Raw genomic sequence first — 26,924 nt, 5'->3', positions numbered from 1 at the left:
TCACTTCCGGGCGCTGGATTTATTCACAGAGGCCAGCGCCGCCTCAAAGCGGCAGGTACAGCGAGTAGTCCGAGAGCGCCCAGCGGCGGGCCGGGCGGCCGGTGCGGCCGATCATGGGCAGCTTCTGCACGTAACGGGAGGCCGGGCTGGGCCCGTACGGCGCGGGGAAGGCAGTCTGGAAGAGGCGCCCGCGGCATCGCCTCCCTGCTTGCCGCCCGGCGATGATGAAACGGAAGTGAGGGGCACCGCGCGGGGCGAAACGGCTCTTCTGGAAGACGTCGCGGGTGCCGGCGCCCGGGCCCTGCTGCCGGGGCGCCCCCCGCGCCCGGTGCACGCGCGGCAGCGGCCTGCTCTCAGAGGCGGTGGGGGCAGAGGCCGACGGGGGGCCTCCGCCCCGGGGGCTCTCGTCGCCCTGCGGGCTGACCATGGCGTTGGCGGTCAGCTGCGGCATCTTCCGCACCGAGTCCGGGGCGGCCGCCGGCTCCTTCTTGTCTCCAGGCGGCCGCGGGGCCGTGGGCGCGGGCTGACCCGTGCCAAAGCGGGTGGCCAAGCTGTCACCGAAGAAGGCGTAGAGCTCCCGATAGATGTCCGCCAGGGTCACCGAAGGGGAAGGAGCCTCCGGCCCCGCGCCTCCAGGCGGCAGCGGGAGACCAGACCCAAAGCCTGGCTCTGCGCTGCCCCCGGAGGGAGACTCCTGCAGGAGAAGACTGTCCCAAGGCAGGTCGTCTGAGCGCCGGCAGCCCCTGCTGCCTGGCCCACCCTTGTTGGGCTCTGCTGCCTGGGCCTTCATCTTCAGCAGTCGTTCTACGGCCACCTGCAAGAGCAGGGGGACTAGGATAGGAGGAACCTGGGCCTATCAAGTGTTCCAAAGTAGGCCCGCTGAGCTGCTGTGCTCATGCAGGGAGGAGAGGCTGGAAGGGGCTGGCACTCACCAGAATGGCTCCATAGACTTTGTGCCCATCTGCTTTAACCTGGGCATTCGATACTGAATAATCATCTAGCACAGCCTGCAAATTTGTCCAGTAAGTGGACAGGTGTGGGTACAGGACTCGCTCTACTGCCTGGAAGGGAGAGAAGAATGCAGTGAGTGCCTCTTTTTTGCTTATCGCCTCCCAAGTACCATTTCCCCTGAAAGATCTACTTTTATCTCCGGTACTGAATTTAGGGCTCAATCCTAAATTCCCTGCTTGGCATATTCAGCCACAGTTTGGAAGCTCCTGGATGCCCAAGCCTTAATTAATTAAGCCCTGGGAACAAAGATCGGGTACAAAGACATACAAAACCAATACAAAGTGACCCCACTATCACTGACATATGTGCCAAAGGCTAAGAGGGTATAAGTAATGCCCCCTGGTAACAGAGAAATTTAGTGGCCAGCTGCTACCCTATACAGCCAATAATGTCCTGGCATAGATGCAACCTGGAACTCAGTTCAAACCACTTGTGCAAAAACAAACAACTGGGCTTCCCTGGTGGTGCAGTGGTTGAGAGTCCACCTGCCGATGCAGGGGACGCGGGTTCGTGCCCCAGTCCGGGAAGATCCCACATGCTGCGGAGCGGCTGGGCCCGTGAGCCATGGCCGCTGAGCCTGCGCGTCCGGAGCCTGTGCTCCACAACGGGAGAGGCCACAACAGTGAAAGGCCCGCGTACCGCAAAAAACAAACAAACTGATCAGAGACCTGGACTCTGATTATATAATTTTAAATCCTATGTTTAATTTAGGGGAAAGCAATTAAGACTTCACAGAGCAGGTGACGTTTGTGACAGGCTTATATGGATAAGTTCTTTGGTTAGCCACAGACTGAGAATTTGAAAATGTTGATAAAATTAACAAGTTCCTAGAAAAATAAAACTTAATGCTGATTCAAGAAAGATGAAAGCGGGCTTCCCTGGTGGCGCAGTGGTTGAGAGTCCGCCTGCCGATGCAGGGGACACGGGTTTGTGCCCCGGTCCGGGAAGATCCCACATGCCGCGGATCGGCTGCGTGCGTGAGCCGTGGCCGCTGAGCCTGCACGTCCGGAGCCTGTTGCTCCTCAACGGGAGAGGCCACAACAGTGAGAGGCCCGCGTACCGCAAAAAAAAAAAGAAAGATGAAAGCTTGGGACTGCCCTGGTGGTCCAGTGGTACAGAATCCGCCTTACAATGCAGGGGATGCAGGTTTGATCCCTGGTCAGGGAACTAAGATCCCACATGCTGCGGGGCAACTAAGCCTCTGTGCCACAACTACTGAGCTCGTGCGCCTCAACTAGAGCCCACGTGCCGCAAACTACAGAGCCCACGTGCTCTGGAACCCGCGTGCCACAAGTAGAGAGAAGCCCGCACGCCGCAACGAAAGATCCCGCCTGCCACAACTAAGACCCGACGCAGCCAAAAATAAATGAAATAAACAAAGAGATCTTTAAAAAAAATATATGAAAGCTCAAATAATTCTGTAGCCATAGTAGTTAAAAATATAACCACAAAACACCATGCCAGAATTTACAGTCGACACTCAAGGAAAAGAGCATCTCAATAAAATAAAATAAAATTTAATTTAAAAATATAAAGTATAAAAAATAAATACTCCTTCCCTACCTCATCCCATAAAGCCAGTATAACCCTGATACTAAAACCATGTAAGGACAGTACCTGAGGAAACTTAATGATTGATTTCACTCATAGAGATAAATCATTTTAAATTTTAGTAAAGGGCTTCTCTGGTTAAGAACCTGCCTGCCAATGCAGGGGACATGGGTTCGAGCCCTGGTCCAGGAAGATCCCACATGCCGCGGAGCAACTAAGCCCATGCGCCACAACTACTGAGCCTGCACTCCAGAGCCCATGAGCCACAACTACTGAGCCCATGTGCCACAACTACTGAAGCCCATGCACCTAGAGCCCGTGCTCCACAACAAGAGAAGCCACCGCAATGAGAAGACCGCGCACCAAAACGAAGAGTAGCCCCTGCTCGCCGCAACTAGAGAAAGCCCATGCACAGCAACAAAGACCCAATGCAAACAAAAATAAATAATAATTTAAAAATAATAAAATTTTAGTAAAGCCAACAGTATATAAAAAATGTATTATATTCCAATAAAAGTTTTGCATTTTTTTAAAGACTATAGCATGTCTAAATTGAGTTTATCCTAGAAATGTAAAGATGGTTTACTATTAGAAAATCTGTATAGGGAATTCCCTGGCAATCCAGTGGTTAGGACTCAGCGCTTTCACTGCTGGGGCCGGGGTTCATTCCCTGGTTGGGGAACTAAGATCCCACAAGCTGTGTGATACAGACAAAAAAAAAAAAAAAAAAAACCCACTATGTATACAATTAATCACATTAACAGATAAAAGCAGGAAAACCTTAGGATCAATTCAAAAGATACAGAAAGAGCGTTTGATAAAAGTTAACATAAAGTAATAATAAAACTAAGAATAAAATTTCCTTAACCTGAGGAAGGTATCTATCTATAAACACACAAAGTAAACATCAGCCTAAATAGAAAAGGTTACTGTTAACCCTTTTTTTAAAATCGGAAATGAGACAAGGATGCCCATTATCATCATATGTAAAATGATATTAGTGATCCTAACAATAAAATAATAAAAAGAAATTAAAGGCATTAGGTTTGGGAATTCCCTGGTGGCCCAGTGGTTAGGACTCCGCACTTTCACTGCCAAGGGCCCAGGTTCGATCCCTGGTCAGGAAACTAAGATCCCACAAGCCGTGTGGTGTGCCCCCCCCCACTTCCCCGCAAAAAAAAGAATTCAAAAAAATAAAGGCAGGCTTCCCTGGTGGCGCAGTGGTTGAGAGTCCACCTGCCGATGGAGGGGATGCGGGTTCGTGCCCCGGTCCGGGAAGATCCCACATGCCGTGGAGCGGCTAGGCCTGTGAGCCATGGCCGCTGAGCCCGCGCGTCCGGAGCCTGTGCTCCGCAACGGGAGAGGCCACAACAGTGAGAGGCCCGTGTACCACAAAAATAAATAAATAAATAAATAAATATAAAGGCATAAGGTTTAAAAAAGACAAAGCTGTCATTATTTGCACGATATGATCTACCTTAAAAACTCAGAATAATCCACAGTTAAAAATGATAGTTTAATAAAGTAGCTGAATCAATACACAAGTCAATTGTGTTTCTATACACAAGTAAGAAATTAATACCATGAAAAGAAGACACCATTACAACAGTATCAAAAATAGCAGGAGGGCCTCCCTGGTGGCGCAGTGGTTGAGAGTCCACCTGCCGATAGAGGGGACGCGGGTTCGTGCCCCGGTCCGGGAAGATCCCACATGCTGTGGAGCGGCTGGGCCCGTGAGCCATGGCCGCTGAGCCTGCGTGTCCGGAGCCTGCGCTCTGCAACGGGAGAGGCCGCAGCAGTGAGAGGCTCACATACCGCAAAAAAAAAAAGAAAAAAAAAAAAAAAGCAAGAATCTAGGAATAAACTGAATAAAGTATTTGTAGGTTCTCTTCAGGGAAAATTATGAAAGGATCCTGAAAGACAGTGAAAGACCTAAAAAAATGGAGAGAGATGACAGGTTCTTGGACAAGAAAGACTTTCTAACTACAAATGGGAGCTCTTACAGCTCTGCGAGAAAAGCCAGGGTCCTCACCTTCCAGCCAAGGGCGTGCAGCCCCACCACAGCACCGTAGTGAGAGCAGAGAGGCCTCACAGGATCTGCCAAGACCTTCTGCAGGGAGAGCAGGATCTGCTGATAGAGGCCACTTACAAGGTCCCCATGAGTCCTGCGGGAGCAACATTCAGTCAGGGGAATGAGGCACGGCACTGCCCAGCTGTACTCACGTCCCAGCACATACAGAAAACAGCACCTGTATGGCACGCTTGGGTGAGTGAAAGAGGCGTCTGGGCCGAGAGGCCCAGGACCTCAGGGCTGATGGACCAAACCCCTGGCACGTTCGTCACCCATTTGTAGAATCCCCGGGTTCACGGCACACCAGCTTGGAAGACTGAAGGGAAGAGGCTCCCGACCTCTCAACATAGAGCCTCAAAGCCAGAAGTTTCACCCCATCTCCTACCCCAACCCACTCAGCTCTGCAGCAGTCCTGCCCTTTGATCAGCACTGGCCCAGCAGCTACCAGAAGATGTGACTGAGCAGGAGGGCAGCTCCATCCCGCAGGGTCCAGTGGTCATTCAGCGGGTTGATGGAGGCAGCCAGGGGCTCCAGGACACAGTAGAGGACACTGCCTACCAGGGAGCGGACATAGGGCCCCAGGCAGAGGTGTGGGTTCCGAACTAGGCTCCGTGCCACTTGCAAGAGCCGGTGTAGCTGCTCCAGGTCGTGGCTTACAGATTTCACCTGTTGGGAGGAGAGGGGTGCTTAGGGGACACAAGGGCGCACAAGAGCCTGCTCTTCTGGTGGCACCTGCCGTGAGCCCTAGAGGCTGCTGCATCATCTCCTCCCCACAAAACCACATAAACCCCACTTACCCCACTGACCACATAAACAAAGTACGGCAGGAGCGCTGCGATCTTCGAGTTGGTCTGCAAGTCCTGGAGGGCAACCTGAAATGGAAGGGGCCACGCTGCACAGTCCACCAGCCCCAAGTATAAACTGACATTTTTTTTTAAAGAACAATTTAGCACCTATGCAGTAAAATTTTAAACGTTCAAACTCTGTGACTCAGCAATTCTACAAATTTAACCCGCTACAAAAGAAACCCACTCACACATACCCACATACAGATAGCACTGTCTGTAATGTAGTAATAAAAAACTGAATACAACCTAAATGTCCAACATATTTTTAACTGAGTAAAGCAATTATTCTAAAAGCAGACGTTTAGTTACCAGTGGTTGACGGTAAACTATGTACAGTTTACACATACAAAAAAAAAAGGGTGAGTGGGGGATTCTACAGAAGTTCATTTTCTACTTTGTATGATTTTATATTACAGTACTTCTATTATAAACATATGCTGGTATTACTTTTTTTTTTTTGGCTGCATCGGGTCTTAGTTGTGGCATAACAGCTCCTCCCTAGCTGTGGTGTGCGAGCTCAGTAGTTGCAGCACGTAGGCTTAGTTGCCCCGCGGCATGTGGGACCTTAGTTCCCCGACCAGGTATCGAACCCATGTCCCCTGCACTGGAAGGCGGATTCTCAACCACTGGACCACCAGGGAAGTCCCCTGGTATTACTTTGATAAGCAGAAAAAAGAGAGTAGGTAAATGAGTAAAACCATCTTAGCCCTGAACCTCCACCACCTGTGCCCTTCCAACTCCTCTGGATAAAGACCCTAAGTTCAGGTTCTGTGAAAGCGGACAGCAGCTAGTGAGGAAGGAGCTCAGCTCCCAGGCCCCACATCCAGCCACTGCACTGTTGCCTGGGGACCAGCAGCCAAGTTTCTAAGGCAGGAAGTATAGTAACAACAGTCCTAACTTCGCAAGGGAAACAACAGCAGCAGCCAGACATGGAAGATGTAAAACCCTCAAACAGAGAGAGGCCACATGGCCAAGCAGACCACCAAACTGGTCCTCGTCTGACTCTGGACAGAAGAGGCCTGGCACAGGTGCTGTCCAGCAGGCCCTGTGGAGCCCAAGAGGCTAAAGCAGCAGGGCTGGCAGGAGGTCTGGCCAGGCACCTTAACCTGGCTCCCTCTACTTCCTCTTCTCCTTTCCCTCTCGAGTCCAGGCAAATGAAAGCTACCATGTGGATGCCCCATGTGGCTCCAGGTCAACAGATGCCCCAAAGGGTGGGCTCTGGATTAAGGTGTGGGGAGCTGACCACCTGAGCCCCCCACAGGGCCCTGCTGAGCTGCCCATTCCCTAAGGAACGAGGGTTCCTACTAGAGTGGGAAGAGGAGTCAGCGCTGGCGGAGGGCCAGCCACAGAGCACCACGCCAAGAACAGCTTCTGCCCACATCAGTCACTCAGTGTTCAGAGGACAGAAGGAGGCATCTGAAGGAATTCCATGAGGATTAGAAAGTTGGACTTTGTGCCCCAGTTCAGGCCCACGGCTCACCTTCATCAGCTGTGGATCATCCCCCAGCACAGCCCGAGTCACTTGCTGGTAGTATTTGAGAAGGTCATCAGTCAGTGAAGACACAGCACTGGGCACTGCCAGAGGGTGGGCAGAAGGTGGTCAGGGTGGAGCCCTGCCCTCTCCCAGCCTCCCCGCCTCCCCCCAACAACCACCGCCATTCCCACAATCCCACAAGGAGCCCATTCCGACAGGACGCTCAGAGCACAGCGTTGCCAGCCCCTCTGAGCAGCCTGCGCAGCCCTGACCTTGCAAGCTCTCCACACCCAGCTCTGTACGCTGCCTCCCACCTGTCCTCTGCTGGGCGGACTCCTGCTTAGTCCCCAAGTTCCAAGGTCATAGCCTCAGGCTCTGTGAAGCTCCATTCAGCAGACCCTGGAAGTGTGACACCTCAGGGACCCCAGCAAGCGGCCCAGACTTCTGTACTAGCACCCAACAGGCATCATGATCGGTCTTAAGTCTGGGACACTATCTCCGACTCTGAGGCCTCTGGGCAGGGAGCAGTGCCCACTCAGGGCAGGCACCCCTTAGGCACGGAAAATTCTTGTCAGGTGAAGACTCAGAGGTGTAGAGGCACCACCCTCAGCTCCTAACGGAGGAACGTCCAGGCAGAGGGCCCATTCCCCACACTGCCCCTTACCCGATCCTTGAGGGGCCAGGTTCCCTTTGCCATCTAGGTAGGAGACATGAACTAGAACCAGAGCAGAGAGATGGGTTAGCCTGGGGTTCGGCCCCTTGTAATACCACCCACCCTTCTGAGTTCCGCCCCATCCACCAGCCAGCCCATCACCACTCCTCCGACAACCCAACTCCTGTCCCCACCCCATGCATGACCCCGGCGGTCACCTCTCACAGCTGTCTCGGCGCAGCCTTTGGGGATGTTGGTGGCCAGGGCCAGCTCCACCAGGTTCACCTCTCGGTCCTCGGGGAAGTAGAGCTCACCCTCCCTGGCAGGGCGCAGGGGCAGCGCCTCCTGGGACCCATAACCACACACAGCCTGAGTGAAGAGATGACTGGGCTGAATCCAGGGAGGGAAGAGGTGCTCTACCAATCAGGGCACGAAGCCTATGTTCGCGGGAAGTCCAGAGGTCCTGAGAAGAGGAGGGATGCCCAGGGATCCAGGCCCTTCACTGGGAACTTGGCTGGAGCATCCAGTATTCGCTGAGTCAAGGAGTAGCATGTGGGCCCTCCTCACGGATCCACAGGGACTCAGAACCCCACCCACAGGCCGCTGGTCCTCCACCTCACACTTGCCCAACTTTGAAAACCCTCCTCTCTTCTAACCCTCCCCTCTTCTTCCCTAGACCCACTGCCCTGGAACAACTGTGCAGGACATTCCAACCCCTACACTTGGGCTCAGCCTCCTCCCTCACCCAGAATGCCCTCTTTTCCTTGTGACTTAGTCTAATCCCAGCCTCCCTTTCAGGTTCAGCTCAAGTTCCATCTCTTCCAAGAAACCTTCCCTAACCTCCTGGTCTCCGTGGCCGCCTCTCCCTCTCTGAACTCCTGGCCCTTGGGGGCTGGGCCCAGCACATGTGCTGTGGTGGCTGTGACCTTCCCTCGTGTGTGCACTGGGTCTTCACATCTCGCTGCACTGCCAGCCCCGAGCTGGGCGTGCAGGAGGGCTCGTGCCAACCGAGCCTTCTGCAGCCGGCACCCCACTCACCTCCACACTGCTCCATCTGAGGGCCCTGTTGAAATCCTCGACAGTCAGCTTCCGCCGTTTGGTATGTTTCATGAATTGAGAGCTATTCTGGGAGCGGAGGAACAGAGTCAGTCAAGGGACAGGAAACAGGGGGCAAACAACTCCCAACGTCACATCCCCTCCCTGTGACTCAGTTTCTCATGTGCAGGATGTGACTGTGAACCTGCCTGGCCCACCCAGCAGGCGTGTGGTGAGCAGCACACGAGAAGACGCCCAGCAAGCGCTTTGTTCGCTGGAAGCCCAGCGGGCTGGAAGCGGGCTCTGGAGAGGGCGGGGACCGCCTCCACTGCACTCCCTCTGAGCAGGGAGTAGGTGCCTGACATATACTTGCTGAATAAACCCCTGGGGGAGGGGGTAGTCAAAGGGAGGGACAAGGAGAGGGGAAGTGTACCTGGGTGGCCTCTCTGAGACGGTAGCACACGTCCTCTGCGAGCAGGGCCGTCACCTCATCACTCAGCTCCAGGCCTGTGCTCTCTGCCATGAGCCGGACGGACTCCCGAGGGATCTCCACGAACCGCCGCTCTTCTCGCTCCGACATGGCCCCGATGGAACTGGGAGTGGGGGGAGGGAGGTGTGAAAGGCCAGCCCAGGCTCCCTCAGAGCCTGTGAGCCGGACTCAAGGCCCTCGAAACCAGTCTTGCTGCTCTTTGCTCCAGAATCCCTGAACAAGGAGTCACGATGGCTCTGAGTGTCCACGTGAGGAAACCTGAGGCTCAGAGCAAGAAACGGACTTGAGCTGGACCAGAGGGCAGACAACAGGGCCACCTGAGAAACTGCCTGGCCTTGGGTTGCACAGAACTGGGTCCCAGCCCTGCTCTACCACCTCCGGTATGAACCCGCTGAGACCCTCATCAGTCTGAGCCCCGGGAAGATAGTGGCAATAATCCCTGCCCTCCGTAACTCACAGGGCTGAGGTGAGGATGAAAGGAAATGAGGTAGGAGAAACTCAGGGTCTAGAACGCTACACAAATGGAAAATGTTACGATCACTAATAATAAACAAAAACTTCATGCCTTCTTCCTTCTGATCCTTGCTACAATCGCTACGGACTAAACACTGATGAAAAGACTACTTTTACCCCCATAGTCCCTTGCTCAAAAGTCTTCAATACTTCTCCACCACTCCTAAAAGGAAAGTCCCAGCTCCCTGGCTCAGCATACCGTGTTTCGTCCCAAATCCCCACAGCTGATCAAGCTGACCCGTCCCCCCAGTAAGGCCGCCTCGTGTCTTCCAACCTGCCTTGCACCCCACTGCCAGGGCTTGGGCTGGTCTGTCCCCCACCTTACTCCAAACCCCCACACCCTCCTCTTTCTCTCCTAAGGCAGAAGCAGCCTGTCCTTTGAGGTCTTCCTGCCCCATGTGCCACCTGGGGCTGTCAGGTTTTTAGTAGCTGGGCTTTCTGCCCATGTGTCTGGTCTTCCCCAGTTTGGCTACGAGCCCTAAAAGCAGAAACCTGCTCTTCCGTTCACAGGATATGGCAGAATAAGAAGGCACGAAAACAGCACAGCCCACAATTAGAAGGTTGGCCCTCACGGACCAAAGTGAGGCATCAGCACCATGGGCAGCGACGCCCACCCAGCTTCACGGTGACCCACCCAGGCACTGCCCCACCACTCCTCTCTGACAAGGCTCAGTGGGTCACCAGCGACCTCCAGGTCCCTAAATCCAGTGGGCGCCCTACCTGGTCTCCCTGCAGCATTTCTCCCAATGGCTCCTCATTGCCTTTGGAATAAAACACTAACCTGTGCCATGGCTCCAAGGACCTGCATGTGTGACTACATCTGCAAACACCTCTTTCCACTCTCTCGTGTTCTGCATACCCGTGGCCTCTTTCCATTTCCTCAAAAACACCTTATTTCAGGACACTCATACACTGTTTCCTGGACTTGAAACGCTCTCCTCCTCCACCCCCAATCCCTTTGTCCACTGAGCTCCTAGTCGCTCCTTCAGATGTCAGTCTCAAATGTCGCTTGCTCAGGGAACTCTTCTCAGACCCCCACCATGGGCCTGTACTTTACCTCCCAAAGCAGTTGACAGTTTGTAATTATACACTTGTGTAACTTTCCGATTAACACCTACCTCCCCACTAGATTGTAAGCTCCATGCTAGCAAGGATCATCATGCCTTTTTGCTCACCTTTGCATCCCCCGCGTCAGGCACTGCGTCTGCACATAACACGCCCTCAATAAACACTTGCTGAAAAAACGAATAAAGAAAAGCGATTTTTCTAAACACATGCTATGCCCGAGGCACCGAGCTAAGTGCTTTCCATGGCTTCCGCCTCATTCTGTCCACATTAACAATGCGATAGGGATTCTGTAAGTATTATGTCTATTTCACAACCAAGGAAATCAAAGCTCAAAGAGGTTAAATGTTAAATGACTTTCCCAAAATCATCCGGCGAGCACTACCTGGGTAGGGAGCAAGAACTCAACTATCGTTCTAATCATGAGGAGCGACGGGCTGTGTGGGGAACAAGGCCTGGATTCCCAGCCAAGAAACTAGGCGTTGGAAACCCGCCAATGGATAATTGTTAAGCTTCTTTCTCCACCTGTAAAATGGGAGCACGAAGTCCTGCCCACACGGAAGGCGCCGAGGGGTTTTCCCTGTTACGAGCCCACATTACAATCCACAAAGTCCGGGCTCCGACCAAGGTCTCCCGCTCTTCAACCTCCTCTCCTCCACATCCTCAGCCACTAGCCGTACTGTTAACAAGGCGCGAGAACTGACCTCTACCGGTCTCCGTGATGCGAATCCTCCCACCCAGCCTCGCTTCACGCCAGATCTAGAGGTGGTGCGGTACGGGGGAGGTCAGAGGTTACAGAACTTGGGTCACGTGGTCAGCGAAGGGGGCGGGCCCCCAGCGGAGCTGGCTCCCAGGCCGGTGAGCGCGCGGCCCACAGCAGGACGGGCCTTCGAGGGCCTGCTCACCTGAGGGCTCCGGCACGGCGAAGGCGGTTACCGGGACGGCGGTAGCTGTGACGGTGACGGTGGTGGCGGCGGCGCTGGCGCCCACTCACTCAGCTCGCACTAATTCCCTCTCTCGGCGCTCAGGCTCCGCCCTCTACAAACACAGCCAATCGACGAGCGCCTTGAGGAGTTCCCGCCCACCAAAAGACTTCCCGCTACCCGATTGGCCACTGTGATGGGGCTGTAAAAGGCTCAGGGCGCCAGAGGTCACGTGATGCTGAAGACTCGCGCTTCTTAAAGCAACAGCTCTTGGGAGCTTTGCGGGGTGGGTATGGTTCGGTGTACGTTTTAATAACCATGTTCTCGAGGAAAGCGTCCGCATTCCCTTGTCTACTCCTGAGTTTCCGAGCACTTGCATTTACACGAATGCATTGATGCTTTAGACTTCGGCGTCTGCGTTAGTTTTGCTGCCCGCTTGGTGGGGATCAGCTTACCTCTCCCACATCACCTGCCACTTCCCCTTCCCGAAGGTTGGGCTCTCAGTAGGTATTCTCTGGCAAAAGGGTCTTCTGACTGGGCCAAACACACCCCGTGCAAGCTCTAGACTCCAGGGCTCTACCCATTCGGGCACCCTACCTCGTATCCTCCCCATTTCTGTCCAATAAGCCAAATATAAGCCCTCACCTACCTCGCACATTTCCTTGACCGTTTTACACGTACACGCTTTCCCGAACTTGGACAGTTCTCAACTGAAAAGCAGTGGGCTTAGTGAGTCAGACCGACACGGGTTCAAACTCTGATACTGCTTTTGAGCAAACTACTTGAGCGCATTTCCCCCATCTACAAAATGGAGTGATAATACCCACCTCACAGGGTTATTGTAGATTAAATGAGATAAAATTGGTAGTTGGTAGTTGAATTTTCACTCACACATCACGGGGCAGACAGTGATTTAATTCCTTTATGTTCATCCAAGATGGGACCATTTAGGGCTTCCCTGGTGGCGCAGTGGTTGGGAGTCCGCCTGCCGATGCAGGGGACGCGGGTTCGTGCCCCGGTCCAGGAAGATCCCACATGCCGCGGAGTGGCTGGGCCTGTGAGCCATCCGCTGAGCCTGCGCGTCCGGAGCCTGTGCTCCGCAACGGGAGAGGCCACAACAGTGAGAGGCCCGCGTACCGCAAAAAAAAAACAAAAAAAACCAAGATGGGACCATTTGCAATGGGCTATTATAGAAAGGAGCTTTCTGTAGGGGAGCATGAATGTATACATCCTTGCCCTTCCTCCCTCTCAGGGTTAGATGCTGCTGCCTCTAGAAAAGAAGATCCTCTGAGACCAGAGCTGAGAAAGCCAGATGGATGGGACTGGGGTTGCCACAGCAACACCACCTAAAGGGACTGTGACCCTGCTGAGTTTCTTCCAGTCATATTCAGAATGATACTTGGAGTAGTTTCAGGACTGTGCTTGGTCACTGGAGTGTCTGCCCACCTATGCATGAAGGATAGGGGGGGCTCCTCTAAGGTTCTGAGTCTGAGATCAGCTCAGATCTCCTGGCTGCTGGCAGACCTCCTTGCAAAGGTGTTATTGGTAGGGCCAGCCATTGGCAACCTTGGCAGCGTGAGACAATGAAGAGAGGATGGCCTGCAGGCCTGTAGGATGCAGTAAAGCTGCATGCAAGCTGTCTGGGGCTGATCTGCCTCCAGCTTGAGTCAAAGCAGTAATGAGACTCACATGGCCATAGATGGGAGAAAGGTGGCTCCCACACAAACTCCCCAGCCACCAATGCCTGGCAAGAAAAGCTATGATGGTTTTAGAGTTAGACGATTAAAAAAATTTTTTTAAATAACAGCTCCACTAGTTGTGTGACCTTAGGCATGTTTAGTTCATCCCTCTGACCTGTTTTATCATCTGTCAAGTGGGGTGACAGAATGTTACCTGGAACTGTTGTGAAAATTCAATAATGTGTGTAAAGGATTTAACATGTTACCAGGCACATACTCCTGTCACTATTAAGCCTGTGACCTCTTTAAGAGGCTGTAACTTCCTGGGAATTCCCTGGTGGTCCAGTGGTTAAGACACTGTGCTTTCACTGCTGAGGGTCTGGGTTAAATCCCTGGTCAGGGAACTAAGATCCCAAAGCTGCATGGCCAAAAAAAAAGAGGCTGTAACTTCCAGACTCCCCTAGTACCAAACCTTAAAAGATCAGAAGAGTCCAGGCTATCTCCAGGCCATCCCCACTTACTCGCTTCCCTATCCAGTGTCAGCCTTCTCAGTGCCACACCCCACATCCTCACCAGCAGTTCCATGAGCTGCTTCTCTGTCCATCAGTCTCTTCCTTCTGGCCTGGTTTTACTACTGGGGCATCCCCAACACAATTTACAGATGCATGATTCCATTTGAGAACTTGGGAAGAACTTTACTCTCAGTGAGACACATGTTTAGGGCCTAACTAGGCAAAATCCCTGCAACCTATGTAATCAACTCAGTGTTGGGAAGTGGTTTCACAACTTGAACATTGTTTCCGTGGCAAAATTCATTGCAAATCCAGCACAGAAACTTTCCTGGGTTCAACACACTTGGGAAAACTGGCAGAGTGCTGAGAACTGGAGATACAAAAATCAAAGGGATGCAAATGAATCTATAATTATCTCAATAAAATAATTGAAATTTTATGTAATAAAAAAATGGAAAGGGAGACAATAAGGAAATAATGTGTTTTATGACATACTAGAGAGGTATGAATGGAAGAGCCTACCTCTGTCCAGGAGTGGTGAGGCGAGGGGAAGGGAAACACATTCAAATGCCTTTTCCTTACCAGGTTAAAGGCAGTATTCCGGATGTTTCATAACAGGTCTGGACCTTGGCACGGTTGACATTTGGGGCCAGATAATTCTTTGTTGTGGGGTGGCTGTCCTATACATTGTAGGATATTAGCAGCCTGCCTGGCCTCTACTCACTAGAAGGCAGTCGCATCCCCACCCAGTTGTGACAACAAAAAATGTCATTGCCAAATGTCCCCTGGGGGCCAAGATCACCCCAGGTGATAATCACGGCTTTATATGCACCATATAACAATAATTATAATTAACCGTTGAGTACCTATCATGGGCCAGGCTCTGTGCCAGCCACTTGCACATACAATCTCTGATACTAGCAGCAATCATCCAAAGAGGGTTATATGATCATTTTACAATGAGGAAACATAAGGTCACCCAGCTAGGACTGCAACCCAGCTCTGTATCAACCCAAATACTGTGCTTTCTACGACACAACTCTGTTTCCCAAGGAAGTCAAGGAAAGCTTTAAAAAAAAAAAAAAAAAATTGACTGAGATTTGATAGATTCCTAGGCAGCAAGCAGGTAGGTTGGGAAAAGGCATTCCAAGGTAGACAAATAGTACTGCAAAGACAGTGTGAGGGACGGTAGCATGTCTGCTTCATCTTATTTCGTGTATTTCTGTTGTGTTACCCTAAGGAGATTATGAGCCCTTTCATATCTTCAGTTCAGTTTAGTTTAATAATTGATAAGCAAATAAAGGCTGTAGTTTATGTGCCCATCCTAAGAAGGGCTGGGACCTCACAATCTGTATCATTACTGTCCTATTATTCACCTCTTCCTACCTGCTGTCTCCTCTTCCCTCTCCTCAGCTATACTCTTGGTTATTTTTAAGGCTGGGGAAAGGGCAAATACTCTGAAACTAGACTGGGGCTTAGGACTTCTCTGGTAGCACAGTGGTTACAAATCCGCCTGCCAGTGCAGGGGACACGGGTTTGAGCTCTGGTCTGGGAAGATCCCACATGCTGCAGAGCAACTAAGCCCGTGCACCACAACTACTGAGCCTGCGCTCTAGAGCCCACAAACCACAACTACTGAAGCCTGCGCGCCTAGAGCCCGTGCTCCACAACAAAGGAGCCACCGCAATGAGAAGCCCGTGCACCGCAATGAAGAGTAGCCTCCGTTCTCCGCAACTAGAGAAAGCCCGCACGCAGCAACGAAGACCCAACACAGCCATAAATAAATAAATAAATAAACAGACTGGGGCTTAGAGCGGCTCTAATGATAGTATCATTTGCTGGAAGCCAAAGACCCAACACTAGCGCCTTCCCTTTAGTGAGGTCAACTTCAGACCTTGGCAAAAGGGTTAGTCAGATCCCCTGGTGGGGGAAGCTAGTTAAGGCATCAGGCCAAGAAAAGAAGGGCTAGCAAGCATCTGGTCCTCCAGCCTTCTTAAAAAAAGAGTTGTTCTGGGTCTTCCCTGGCGGTCCAGTGGTTAAGACTCTGCGCATCCACTACAAGGGGCGCAGGTTCAATCCCTGGTCAGGCAACTAAGATCGCACATGCCGCGCAGCGTGGCCGAAAAAAAAACCAGACTTGTTCTTACCAAAGAAAGAAAGAGATGACACTTCCATGAGAATCAAGAACCTTTTATGGTTAGAACACACAGTCAGAAATCTGGGAGTGGCTGCTAAGCCACAAAAAGAGCCAGATGTCTTCTGAGGACAAGAAACCTTCCTTGCCTCCTCCACAGCAGCCAGACTGGGCCTCTGGACAACACGGGAAGTGTGACAGTCACACCTCCTGGATAAGGACCAAACAAGGTAGGAGGTCACGGTACTCAGCTCACAAGCCCTGCCGAGAACAGGAAAAGCACATTGGTTAGACCCAGAGCTTGGGGCAGCCCTAAACATCGACTTCCCATCCCGAGAGGCACGTGTCCTCGGTCTTCCAAGCAGACAACAGGAGAGTTTCTGTCATCTGTGGTTCAGGCATTAAATCCCATATCCCACAAACCCCTCCTCCAGGCAATGATCCTGACACTCACCCAAGTAATCATCCATCAGGGAGCCAATAGCAAACTGCAGAAGGAAAGGTAAAAAGCAAATGAAGCCAGGGCAAGCACAGAGCTATGCTCTAACCCGCAGCCTCAGGCCTTCTGCCCACCCACCACTTCTTCCAAGCAGAAGAGCACAACCCCCCCAGGAACTCTGGGGAGGCAGAAATCATCAGCGCTGCCTGGTAGAGGCAGGCAAGAGACTCACAATGTCATTCTTGTCCACACGGGTCCCCACAATCTTCAAGCGGATCTCATCGTCCTGCTGAATCACAATGTCCTGGGGAGGAGGGAACAGTACATTCAGACAACCCCAGGCCAGGACTCTCCCTCGGAGTGGCTCATGCTCTTGTCCCTCTCACTGACTTCTTCCTTCCCACTTACCTCATCCATTGTCTTGTAACATGGTGGGTTGGAGTTAGGATCAAACTCCATCTCTGACGGGATGGACTGAAAGGAAGGTGAAACTGGGTGAGAGTACTTTAAAAGGATGCTTCAATAGATGCTCACGATACCTGTCTCCTCCTTAGACCCACCCAGTGTGCCTAGACTTACATGTCGAGAAATGAAGCAGGACATGGGCCCAATTTCTGTGAAGAGTCCAACCTAGAAGGGAAATGAGTGACCTTGCTTTTCCTTTTGTCCCCCAAAGTCTTCTAAGCTTCCTGTCCTTATCTGGTTCCTAATATCAATAATATTCTTCATGTTTCGAAACCACCCTGAAGTTTGGCATTTGTTTTCATTTCTTTCTTTTTTTCAAGTTTTCGTTTTAAGTTAAGGAAGTGTAGTGGTAAACAGCTGAGGCCTAGAACTTGTTGGAACTTGGGATTTGAACACCTGTTGGCCACATGACCTTGGCCAGTAGACAACTTCTCCAAGCTTCAGCGTGGAGAAAAAAGCACGAGGATAAAAGCACTCACCTCACAGAGTCACTGTGAGGCTTTGCACACTACCTGTCCCAGAGGAACTACTCAATCAATGGAGGCTACTATTGTTTTGACTATCAATAATGACTTACATAACCCTGAGTGAGGCAGAGCAAGATCACCATACCATTTGACAGGTGAGGAAGCTTGAAGCACAAAGAAGTGACGTGGCCAAAGACACAGAGTTATTAACAAGTCGAGTTGGGATCCATCCCAGATCTTCTAAGGGAGGGACCTTTCCACTACCTCCCCTGATGGTCTTACCTTGTTGACCTGAGTGACAACGGCATCCACGACCTCCCCTTTAAAGGGTCGGAAAACAATGGCCTTGTACTTAACTGGATAAAGGACAAAGCCTCGGCCTGGCTGGATCACACCAGCACCGATATTGTCGATGGTGGTGACAGCAATTACAAAGCCATACCTGCAAGGAGGATGAGAAGGAGAAAGGCACTGTGTGTGGAAAAGCCTCTAAAGCCATCTGCCACAAGAGACACTGAGCCTGGGGGTAAAGGGGCGGCACAAAGGGGAAGTAGATAGCACCCCTGCCCCACAGAGCTTAATAATCAAGAGAGGAGACAGGACAATGGTCCGCATCTAAAAATGCCAAATGCTGCTCTCATAATTTCACAACAAATGTCCAAAAGGGCTGCAGTCCTTGAGCCAAGAGACCTCAATCTTGGAGATGCCTCAGAATCACCTGGGAGAAACTTATTAAAATGCATATTGCCAGGCCTCCCCCCAGAGAGTCGTGATGCTGTAGGGATGAGTTGAGGCTCAGGAACCTGTATATTCAAAGAACACCCAAAGTTACTCTGATGCTGGAGGTCCAAGCACTCTATAGCCCTGCTCATCCTCACTCATTTACATCACCATGTGCAAGGCTCCTCTGTGCAGAGCCCAGAGATGGTCAAGTCTCAGTCCTCTTCCTTCCTCCCCCTAACTCTCAATCTGCTTTTTCCTGCTCACTCATTAATTCAACAAACCTTTAGTGAGGCCCAAGATGTGCCACGCCAGGTCCCTGGGACAGAGAAAAGCAGCAGAATCAAAAAACACTGAGCTCCACAAGGGCGGACCTCATTCTATCTTTTTCACTGCATTGTTCCCAGGGCCTGACACAGAGCCTGGCACACAGCTGGAGCTTTAGAAATGTTTGCAGAGTAAATGAATGACCAATCTTGGCTGAAGGAAGGAAGCTCCGTTATCCAGCTTCGCAGAGGGAATCGTGGGAACCCAAAGCAGGAAGCATCTAACTGCCTGGGGCTCCTGGGAGAGTGAGAGGGCTCGCCAGGGTAGGTAGCTGAACCTTTCAGGATGTGTAGGAGTTGGGGAGGGGATGCAGGCAAAGGGAGACGTGTGCTCACTGCTTAGGCGGCACGGAGGGCGCGACACTCACTTGCCGGTGCAGGTCCCCTCCACCTCGGTGAAGAGCTTTTGCTTCACCGTGTTGAGCAGGTTGGGGCCGAAGTAGCGTGGGTGCAGCAGGATCTCGTGCTCCAGGGAGATCTGCGGGGAAACGGGGATGGAGACCAGGCTAGGAGCGGCAGGAACGTGAGGCAAGAAGCGGCCCCTAGTCCCGGTCCTCCGCTTCTCTCCTCCTCTCGACCCTGCCCTCGCCGCCACCCCGTGCCCTGCTCACGTGATAGAACATCGTCCCGGAGGAGCCTGGACAGCAGCCGGGCCTACAGCAGCGACGGCAGCGAGCCTCCACACCCACCGGAAACACAGCAACTACCCCAAGCCCGCTTCCGGGACTGCCCCGGAGAAGTGGGAGGGACTCGCCTCCTCCTCGGACCCCATTGAGTCTCGTTGTCGTGGGCGGGGAATCCGTGAAGCTCCTCCCCTCTGTGCAGCCCAACCGTGGTCGAAATGCCAGGCTCGCACAAATTATCAGTGTCCGGCGTAGACTATATGCTCAGTAAATTCTTTTAAAAGGCACTAATTGGGCTTCCCTGGTGGCGCAGTGGTTGAGAGTCCGCCGGCCGATGCAGGGGACGCGGGTTCGTGCCCCGGTCCGGGAGAATCCCACGTGCCGCGGAGCGGCTGGGCCCGTGAGCCATGGCCGCTGAGCCTGCGCGTCTGGAGCCTGTGATCCGCAACGGGAGAGGCCACAACAGTGAGAGGCCCGCGTACAGCAAAAATAATGATAGTAATAATAATTAATTAATTAATGAGAGATGGCATAAATAAAGCGCTTTAGCAGAATCTATTCATTCAGCAAATAGCTGAAGACGGCTTTCACATAGTAAGTATAGTAAGTAGCTGTTCTTAACTCATTTAATCCATACAGCAACCCCACCAGGCAGGCTTTGTTATTACTCCCATTTACAAGAAGGTCCCAGCCTCAGAAGGTTGAGGTCACTCAGGGTCGGGATTCAAATTCAGGATGCCTGACTCCAAGACTCTTGCATATTCAGGCATTCATTGCCTGGCTCTGGTAGTTTAGAGATGAAACCCGCAAAGTCAGAGCCCAGAAGGTAGCGCCCCCTCCAGGTGTGAAGAGAACCTCAAGTCACTGCGCTCCTCTCAACCCCCTCTCGCCCCTTCGTCCGCCCCCTTACACCCAAGGACCTAGAGAACTGGTGAGCCTTGTCTGTTCCTTCAGCCCTGCTCGCAGTTTTGTAGATAGTCCCTTTATTAAACTCGCCTCAGTTAACCAGAGTGAGCATGCAGTCTGTGCCCTGCTGGGACCCTGACTGATAAAAGGGCCATGGGAAGAAAGGCAGAAACACCATGAGATGCGGACCTATAATAAAGACTCAGCAAGAGCAGCTGTTTCTAAAGCCCAGACAGTCTCTGGGACCTTGAGCAAACTCCCTGCTGCCTAAGTTTTTGTATGTTGTAAGAAAACCTGACCTTCCCTCCTGCAAGAACAGAGACTTCATGCTTTCTTAGAGCTGTCACACACCAGTTTCCATTGACGCTGCCCATTTCCTAGAATGATTGAGGTCACCAGTCAGCTGTTCAGACTCCTTGGGGATCCCCTGCACCTGCAACCACATAAGGAAGCAGATGGCGGGACGGAGGGCAGGGCCTCAACAGCCACGACTCCCTCCTTTCCTCTTTTCGAAGCCAGCCTGCCCGCAAAAGCAACCTTACCTGCTGACAGTGGTGTGCTGGAGCCCCCTACAAAAGCCAGCTGTTAATATTTCAGGAATTTTGCAAGCCAGTGGGTAAACACAACCATTATTAAAAAGTTAATTGTCTTGGGACTTCCCTGGTGGCCCAGTGGGTAAGACTCTGCGCTCCCAATGCTGGGGGTCCGGGTTTGATCCCTGGTAAGGGAACTAGATCCCACATGCCTCAACTAAGTCTGCATGCTGCAACTAAAAATCCTGCAAAGACCAGCGCAGCCAAAATAAATAAATAGATATTTTTAAAATGTTAACAATAATTTAATTGTCAACTTACAATTAAATGAATTATACTAAAAAACAAAGGCAGAGGTGTAGATGAAACAAGTTTGGCAATATATTGATAATCGTTGAAGCCAGATGATGGATAACGGTGGTTTCTTACACTTTTCCTACTACTTTTGTGTGTTTGAAATTGTTCATAATAAAAAGTTAGAAAAAAACAAAACTGTGATACTGTGATTTACAATAAATAAATAAATATATATATATATATATATTTGGTCTTTTCCCCCCGTTTCTGTCACAGAGCTCCTAAACCCTTGGAATTGCCTAAGTGATAAGATGATGAATGTGTCTTGATATTCATAACAAACCCCTTTCAACCACACACGAGTTTATGTTAATGAGATGACTTTTGGAAAGCACCTAAACCAGGGGAAACAACCAAGTGACTGGAGGATTGGAACTTTCAGTGTCAACTCCTTGACCTGGCTAATGAATTAATCAACCCTGCCTATGTAGTGAAGATCTCCATAAAAACCCAAAAGGATGGGGTTCAGAGAGCTTGGCGTTTGTGAAGACGTATAGAACTGGGGAGAGTGGTGAGTTCAGAGAGAGCATGGAAGCTCCACGCCCTTTCCCCATCCCACACCCTAGGCATCTTTTCTATGTGGCTCTTCCTGAGTTAGGGTCTTTTATAATAAAGTGGAAATCTAGTAAGTGAAATGTTTCTTTGAGTTCTGTGAGCCACTCTAGCAAATTAATTGAACCCAAGGAGGTGGGCGGGGGTGGTCTTTGGAACCTTCAATCTATAGCCAGTTAGATGGACAGATGACAACCGGAACTTACTATTGCCATCTGAAGTGGAAGGCAGTCTTGTAGGACTGAGCCCTTAACCTGTGGAATCTGATGCTATCTCCGTGTCGATGGTGTCAGAATTGAGTTAAATCATAGGACACCCAGCTGGTGTTTGAGAATTGCTTGGAAGTGTGGGGGGGAAAAAACACACATTGTAATTAGAGTCAGAATCATTAGCAATAAATACCTAAAACTCATCATTTCCTATTTAACATAGTTTACTATTATCAATGCTCTTGAGGTTATTTACACCTACTGTGTCTGTGTGGTGTAAATGTTATATAATTGTCTATGTAGGTATAAGAATTCCAGTTGCTCTGATATCCTCACCAGCACTTGGTACTGTCAGCAGGGTTTATTTTTTTGTTTGCTATCCTAATAAGTGTGATAGTATCTCATGGTGGTTTTAATTTTCATTCTCCTAATGACTAAGGATGTTGAACATCTTTTCATGTACTTATTTGCCAAGAGTGATCTTTTCAAAACTCACGTCAAATCATGTCAATCCCCTACTTAGGGCCTGATGGCTTCCCAGGGCACTAGAATAAAACCATCACTCTGACCAACCAGGCAGGGGCCAGATTCAGCCAACTCTATTTTCTGCCTCTCTTCCTCTTGCTTTCTCCACTCCAGCCACATTGGCCTCCTCTCCCACCTTGAGACCAATGCGCTTGCTATTTCCTATGCCTACAACGCTATTGGCTCTGATTTTCACCTGATGGGGATGGGGGAGCTCCTTCTCATTTTTCAGTTATAAGCTCAATATCACCACTTCCAAGAGGCCTTCCATGACTACCCTGACTCAAGTAGCCACACCCAATCACTCTCCTGTTGTATTGCTTTGTTTTATTTTCTTCATAGAACTTAGCCCTATTTAGCGTCATCTTATTAATTTATGTATGTGCAGATTGCCTGTTTCCCCTGAAGAAGGGCAGGGATTCCTGTCTGTTGTGTTCCTAGATGCCTAGAAGAGCCCCTGGCACACAACAGGTGCTTGGGATCTATTTGCATCACTGATCGAATCTCTAGCACCTAACAGTGCACTTGGCAAATAATGGAGTTTAACAAATATGGGTTGACTGAACCTCATTCTCATATTGAATCTATTATGATCTCTTCAAGCTCCCCAGGCATGGTTTGGCCCTGATAAATCCTCCCCAAGCCCTGATCTCTTTGCCTCCAAAACTTCAGAATCAGAGACAAGCTAGAACAGAAAGAAAATAGCAATGGAGAACAATCAGCTGAATTGAGATTCGGAGTACGAAGAAAGTCTACTGAAGGATTGTTTTACTTTACTTTTGTTGCACAATAAACCACCCCAAAACTTTGTGGTTTAAAACAACCACAGTAATTTATTTATCTCATAATCTACAGTTGGAGCAAAAGACTCAGTGGGGAAGGTGTGCTCCTGCTTCAAGCAAAGTCAGCTGGGCAGCTCAGCTGGGCACTGGAGGGTCCACTTTTTTTTTGCGGTACGCGGGCCTCTCACTGTTGTGGCCTCTCCCGTTGCGGAGCACAGGCTCCGGATGCGCAGGCTCAGCGGCCATGGCTCACGGGCCCAGCCGCTCCGCGGCATGTGGGATCTTCCCGGACCGGGGCACGAACCCGTGTCCCCTGCATCGGCAGGCAGACTCTCAACCACTGCGCCACCAGGGAAGCCCTAGAGGATCCGCTTCTGAGATGGTTCAATCACATGGCTGGCAAATTGAAGCTGGCTGTTAGCTGGAAGCCTGGGTGTGGCTCTGGCTGAAACACTTACAGGTGCCCTCTTCGTGTGGCCTGGGTTCTTCACAGCATGGTGGCTGGGTCCTAAGAGCAAGCATCCCAAGAGGACCAGGCGGAAATTCTGTCCCTTTTTATGACTTAGCCTCAGAAGTCACACAGCATCACATCTCTCTGAGGGTCACAATCTCTCCCGGACTCAAGGTGAGAGAACTTACCGGATGGAAGGAGCATCAATGTCATATTGTAAAAGGAGCATGTGGGAGGGAAGATCTTGTTAAGGCCACTTTGGAGAACACAATCTGCCACAAGGATAGGTCTTACCAACCTACAGAGTAGTAGAGAGGAGCCCTTGTGATGATGTCTGTCACTTGTCTCCCAAAGATTTATATACAAGCAGCAGGTCCAGCCCCTGGAGGGCAACTCTGAGGAAGGATCATCCATCCTAGCTGCCCCTCTCGCTGGTTCTAGGTTCCTGCTTCTGTGCCACCAGTTCATCCAACAGCTAGGATAATCCTGCCTGCAGTTGAGTCTGAATCCTCTGGCCATGGGTACAACAACCCTGAGGACCACCTGGGGGACACTCCAGGAAGACAAATCTACAAAGTGGTTAAGGGTGTGACTTTGAAGATAGGTGGACCTAGATTCAATTTCAGCTCTGCCTTTTATTAGCTTTGTGACCTTGGCCAAGTTACTTAACCAAGTCTCACAAGAACCTCAGTCTCTTCTTCTGTCTAATGGGGATAAGAAAGGCTATAATGGAATTAGAGATCATATGTTTAGCACATTGCTAGCAGTTAACAACTACTAAATATACGGTAGGTATTTTTCTAATTTCTACTAATACAAAAACGCATAGAAGAAAGCTTTTCAACCTCTTTTCTTGGGGGAAAGTTACTGCAATAAGTATGAAATTTCTTTTGTTTTAGCTTTAAAATTTACATACTTTTTTTTTCATGTGCCATAGTCTATCTATGCCAGTTTAATATGCCTATTCCCCAGATAAAAACTTCTATCAAAAAAATCTGACTGAATGGTGCTCTTGAAAGATGTTTCCTGGCACCCTGTAGCTCTGTGCACCCCAGGGTGGGGGTATGTATATTCCAGTTTTTTTGTTTGTTTTGTTCTGTTTTTTTTTTTTTTTTTTTAATGAGAAGACTTGTTTAAATTGAAGACACTTCTTTTTTTTTAATTTATGACTGTGTTGGGTCTTCGTTTCTGTGCGAGGGCTTTCTCTAGTTGTGGCAAGCGGGGGCCCCTCTTCATCGCGGTGCGCGGGCCTCTCGCTATCGCGGCCTCTCTTGTTGCAGAGCACAGGCTCCAGACGCACAGGCTCAGTAGTTGTGGCTCACGGACCCAGTTGCTCCGCGGCATGTGGGATCTTCCCAGACCAGGGCTCGAACCCGTGTCCCCTGCACTGGCAGGCAGATTCTCAACCACTGCACCACCAGGGAAGCCCTGTATATTCCAGTTTTGAGAAGCAAAACCAACAAGTTGTGCCCTGCTTAATGGTGTGCCTGGGTGTGAGAGAGGCTAAAACCTAGCACACACTAGGCTTATTAAGCCACAGTGGCCGCTAGTCTGTGTTGACCAAAGGGATTTATACAGAGGTTAAAATAAATGTTATCTTTTTTTTTTTTTGGCTGTGCCGCATGGCATATAGGATCTTAGTTCCCCGACCAGGGATGGAACCTGTGTCCTCTGTAGTGGAAGCATGGAGTCCTAACCACCGGACCGCCAGGGAATTCCCCAAATAACTATAATTTTAAAAACCTAGGTCCAGTATGTTTAGCAACCCCAGAGTGTGTCAAGCACACAGTCTTTGTGCCCAATCTCAGATTCATCTTCATTCTGATCTCTTCTGAACCTGTAGAAACATGATCGCTTAAGCTTCCTGAACAGCCTGTGCTCCTCACTGCTTAGCAGCTCCACAGCCCTCTCTCCTACAAGGGTTTTCCCTCCAGTCCCCTGGCTTTAAATACCATCCATATGACGCTGATGACACTCCCAATGTATATCTCCAGCCCCAGTGTTTCCCCTGATCTTCAAGCTCACAAGTCTAACCGGCTGAGGGGAAGCTCTACCTAAAGCGTCAAAACAGAACTCTCCATTTTCCTATCCCATTGTCCCCATCTCAGAAAATGGCTGCCAGCCACACCATTGCTCATGCAAAGATTTTAGCCATCCTTGACTCCTTTTTCCTCTTGACTCTCATCTCCTATCCTAATTTTAGCAAATTCTGTTGACCCAGCACTTCTCCCCAGCTCCACCATCACTACCTTTGTCTAGCCACCATCATCTCTTGCAGAACAATTTGCACAGCTCTCTCCCTGCCCCCACTTTGATCCCCTATGTTCCTTTCTCCAGACTAGGCAGGCTAAGCCTTTAAAAGCAAGAATCGTATCAGAACACTCCCCTGCTTAAAACCTACCAATGGCTCCCGATTATACTCAGAATAGAATACAAACTGCTCACCATGGCCAATGAAATTCCACACCCACCCATTTGTGTGAGGTCAGATTTTAATCTTCATATAATCAAAACAATATCTCATAATAGTTTGAAAACAGAAACAGATGTGAGACTCCAGCTGTCTTATATTAAGCCAGACATTAAAGAAATTGGGAAAAATGTAAAACAATGCCACTATTTTCACTACATATTTTTTTGACTTTGGAAAATAGAGTTATTTTTCCTAGAAAATGAAAATGTTACTTATGTCGGGTTTTTTTTTAATTAATTAATTATTTTTGGCTGCACTGGGTCTTCGTTGCGGTGCACGGGCTTCTCGTTGCAGAGCACAGGCTCTATGCATGCCGGCTTCAGGAGTTGCAGCACGCGGGCTCAGTAGTTGTGTCTAGACAACTAGCTGTTGTCTAGGAACTCTGGAAGATCTCTTCAGAAGTAGTCACGCTCTTTATTCTCCCGCCCAGGGACACTTTAGGGCCTTGGCCCACTCACTCCTTTCCTACCAGCTACTGCCCACTACGCTCCAGACAGAGAAGGACACTCATCTCTTCTACTGTAAGTTGGCTATAGAGTTTAGGCTAGGGACACTACGACCGCATTCGCACAGCTGCTAGTTCTCTGACACCACCACTGCTGAGCCAGGAGCCCAGAACCATCAGACTGGAGGGAGTGAGGCAGCAGGACATCTTGGAGTTTTTGAGAGAGTAAGGGCCCTACAAGAAACAACTGCAGTTCAGAGGTGCAGCTATCGCCCACGGTTACAGCAGAGCCGGGTCTAAGACTCGGGCCTCCGGGGTACCACACCAGCTTGTAGGTTCTCCTTTTCCCGGTCACCCAGCAGCGAGGGTGACGTGCTGTCCGCTAAGACACAACGCTCTGCGCCGTGGCGGGCCTCGCGGCCCGCCTGGAGGACGTCGCACTCCTACTGCCTCAGGTAGCTGGAAAAGCTCAACCAATCCAGAGGGCTCTGAGGCGAAGAAGGAGGTTAGAAAAGGAAAAGTTTAGGACAGGAGCGCTAACCAATAGGGAGCCCACCTGCCTGAGTGACGGCCACCAGCACCCACTTGGAAAAGCCGCCCCGAGCTGGGGGGATGGTTAGGGGAGAGTGAACCAATCCCTGACGAGGGAAGGCAAATTTGAGCCAATGACAACTGAGAAGGTGGGAAGGGGCG

At 50.6% G+C, this 26,924-nt stretch overlaps 2 protein-coding genes across 9 annotated transcripts; both read right to left on the bottom strand.

The window, feature by feature from the left end:
- Window positions 1-11,739, bottom strand: TAF6L (TATA-box binding protein associated factor 6 like). 7 transcript variants are annotated; one of them, XM_027090017.1, is made up of 12 exons: window positions 11,616-11,739; window positions 10,764-10,880; window positions 9,076-9,235; window positions 8,646-8,732; window positions 7,826-7,976; window positions 7,620-7,670; window positions 6,962-7,056; window positions 5,431-5,505; window positions 5,079-5,299; window positions 4,595-4,727; window positions 933-1,061; window positions 1-814 (listed from the first exon to the last, which is right to left on the bottom strand). In XM_027090017.1, exons 3-12 carry the CDS (start codon window positions 9,220-9,222, stop codon window positions 44-46), a joined length of 1,860 nt encoding a protein of 619 aa, XP_026945818.1. In that variant the 5' UTR covers window positions 9,223-9,235; window positions 10,764-10,880; window positions 11,616-11,739; the 3' UTR covers window positions 1-43. The 7 variants fall into 7 exon arrangements, with proteins under 7 accessions (XP_026945818.1, XP_026945814.1, XP_026945817.1 ...); XM_027090013.1 differs by having other exon boundaries at window positions 10,821-10,880; XM_027090016.1 differs by lacking the exon at window positions 11,616-11,739 and adding an exon at window positions 11,415-11,609.
- A 4,259-nt stretch (window positions 11,740-15,998) lies between these two features.
- POLR2G (RNA polymerase II subunit G) lies at window positions 15,999-19,110 on the bottom strand. 2 transcript variants are annotated; one of them, XM_027090124.1, is made up of 8 exons: window positions 18,987-19,110; window positions 18,744-18,853; window positions 17,612-17,771; window positions 16,977-17,027; window positions 16,806-16,871; window positions 16,630-16,701; window positions 16,413-16,446; window positions 15,999-16,219 (listed from the first exon to the last, which is right to left on the bottom strand). In XM_027090124.1, the coding sequence occupies exons 1-8, from the start codon at window positions 18,996-18,998 to the stop codon at window positions 16,206-16,208; spliced, it is 519 nt and encodes a 172-aa protein (XP_026945925.1). In that variant the 5' UTR covers window positions 18,999-19,110; the 3' UTR covers window positions 15,999-16,205. The 2 variants fall into 2 exon arrangements, with proteins under 2 accessions (XP_026945925.1, XP_026945926.1); XM_027090125.1 differs by lacking the exon at window positions 16,977-17,027.
- Between the last annotated feature and the right edge of the window lie 7,814 nt (window positions 19,111-26,924).

The sequence above is a fragment of the Aethalodelphis obliquidens genome, unplaced genomic scaffold (assembly GCF_003676395.1).
Source record: "Aethalodelphis obliquidens isolate GAN/ISIS:26980383/991018 unplaced genomic scaffold, ASM367639v1 scaffold69, whole genome shotgun sequence".
In the NCBI taxonomy this organism is placed as follows: Eukaryota; Metazoa; Chordata; class Mammalia; order Artiodactyla; family Delphinidae; genus Aethalodelphis; species Aethalodelphis obliquidens.
The sequence above is the reverse complement of the archived record's forward strand: the minus strand, read 5'-3'. Positions and strand labels throughout refer to the sequence as shown.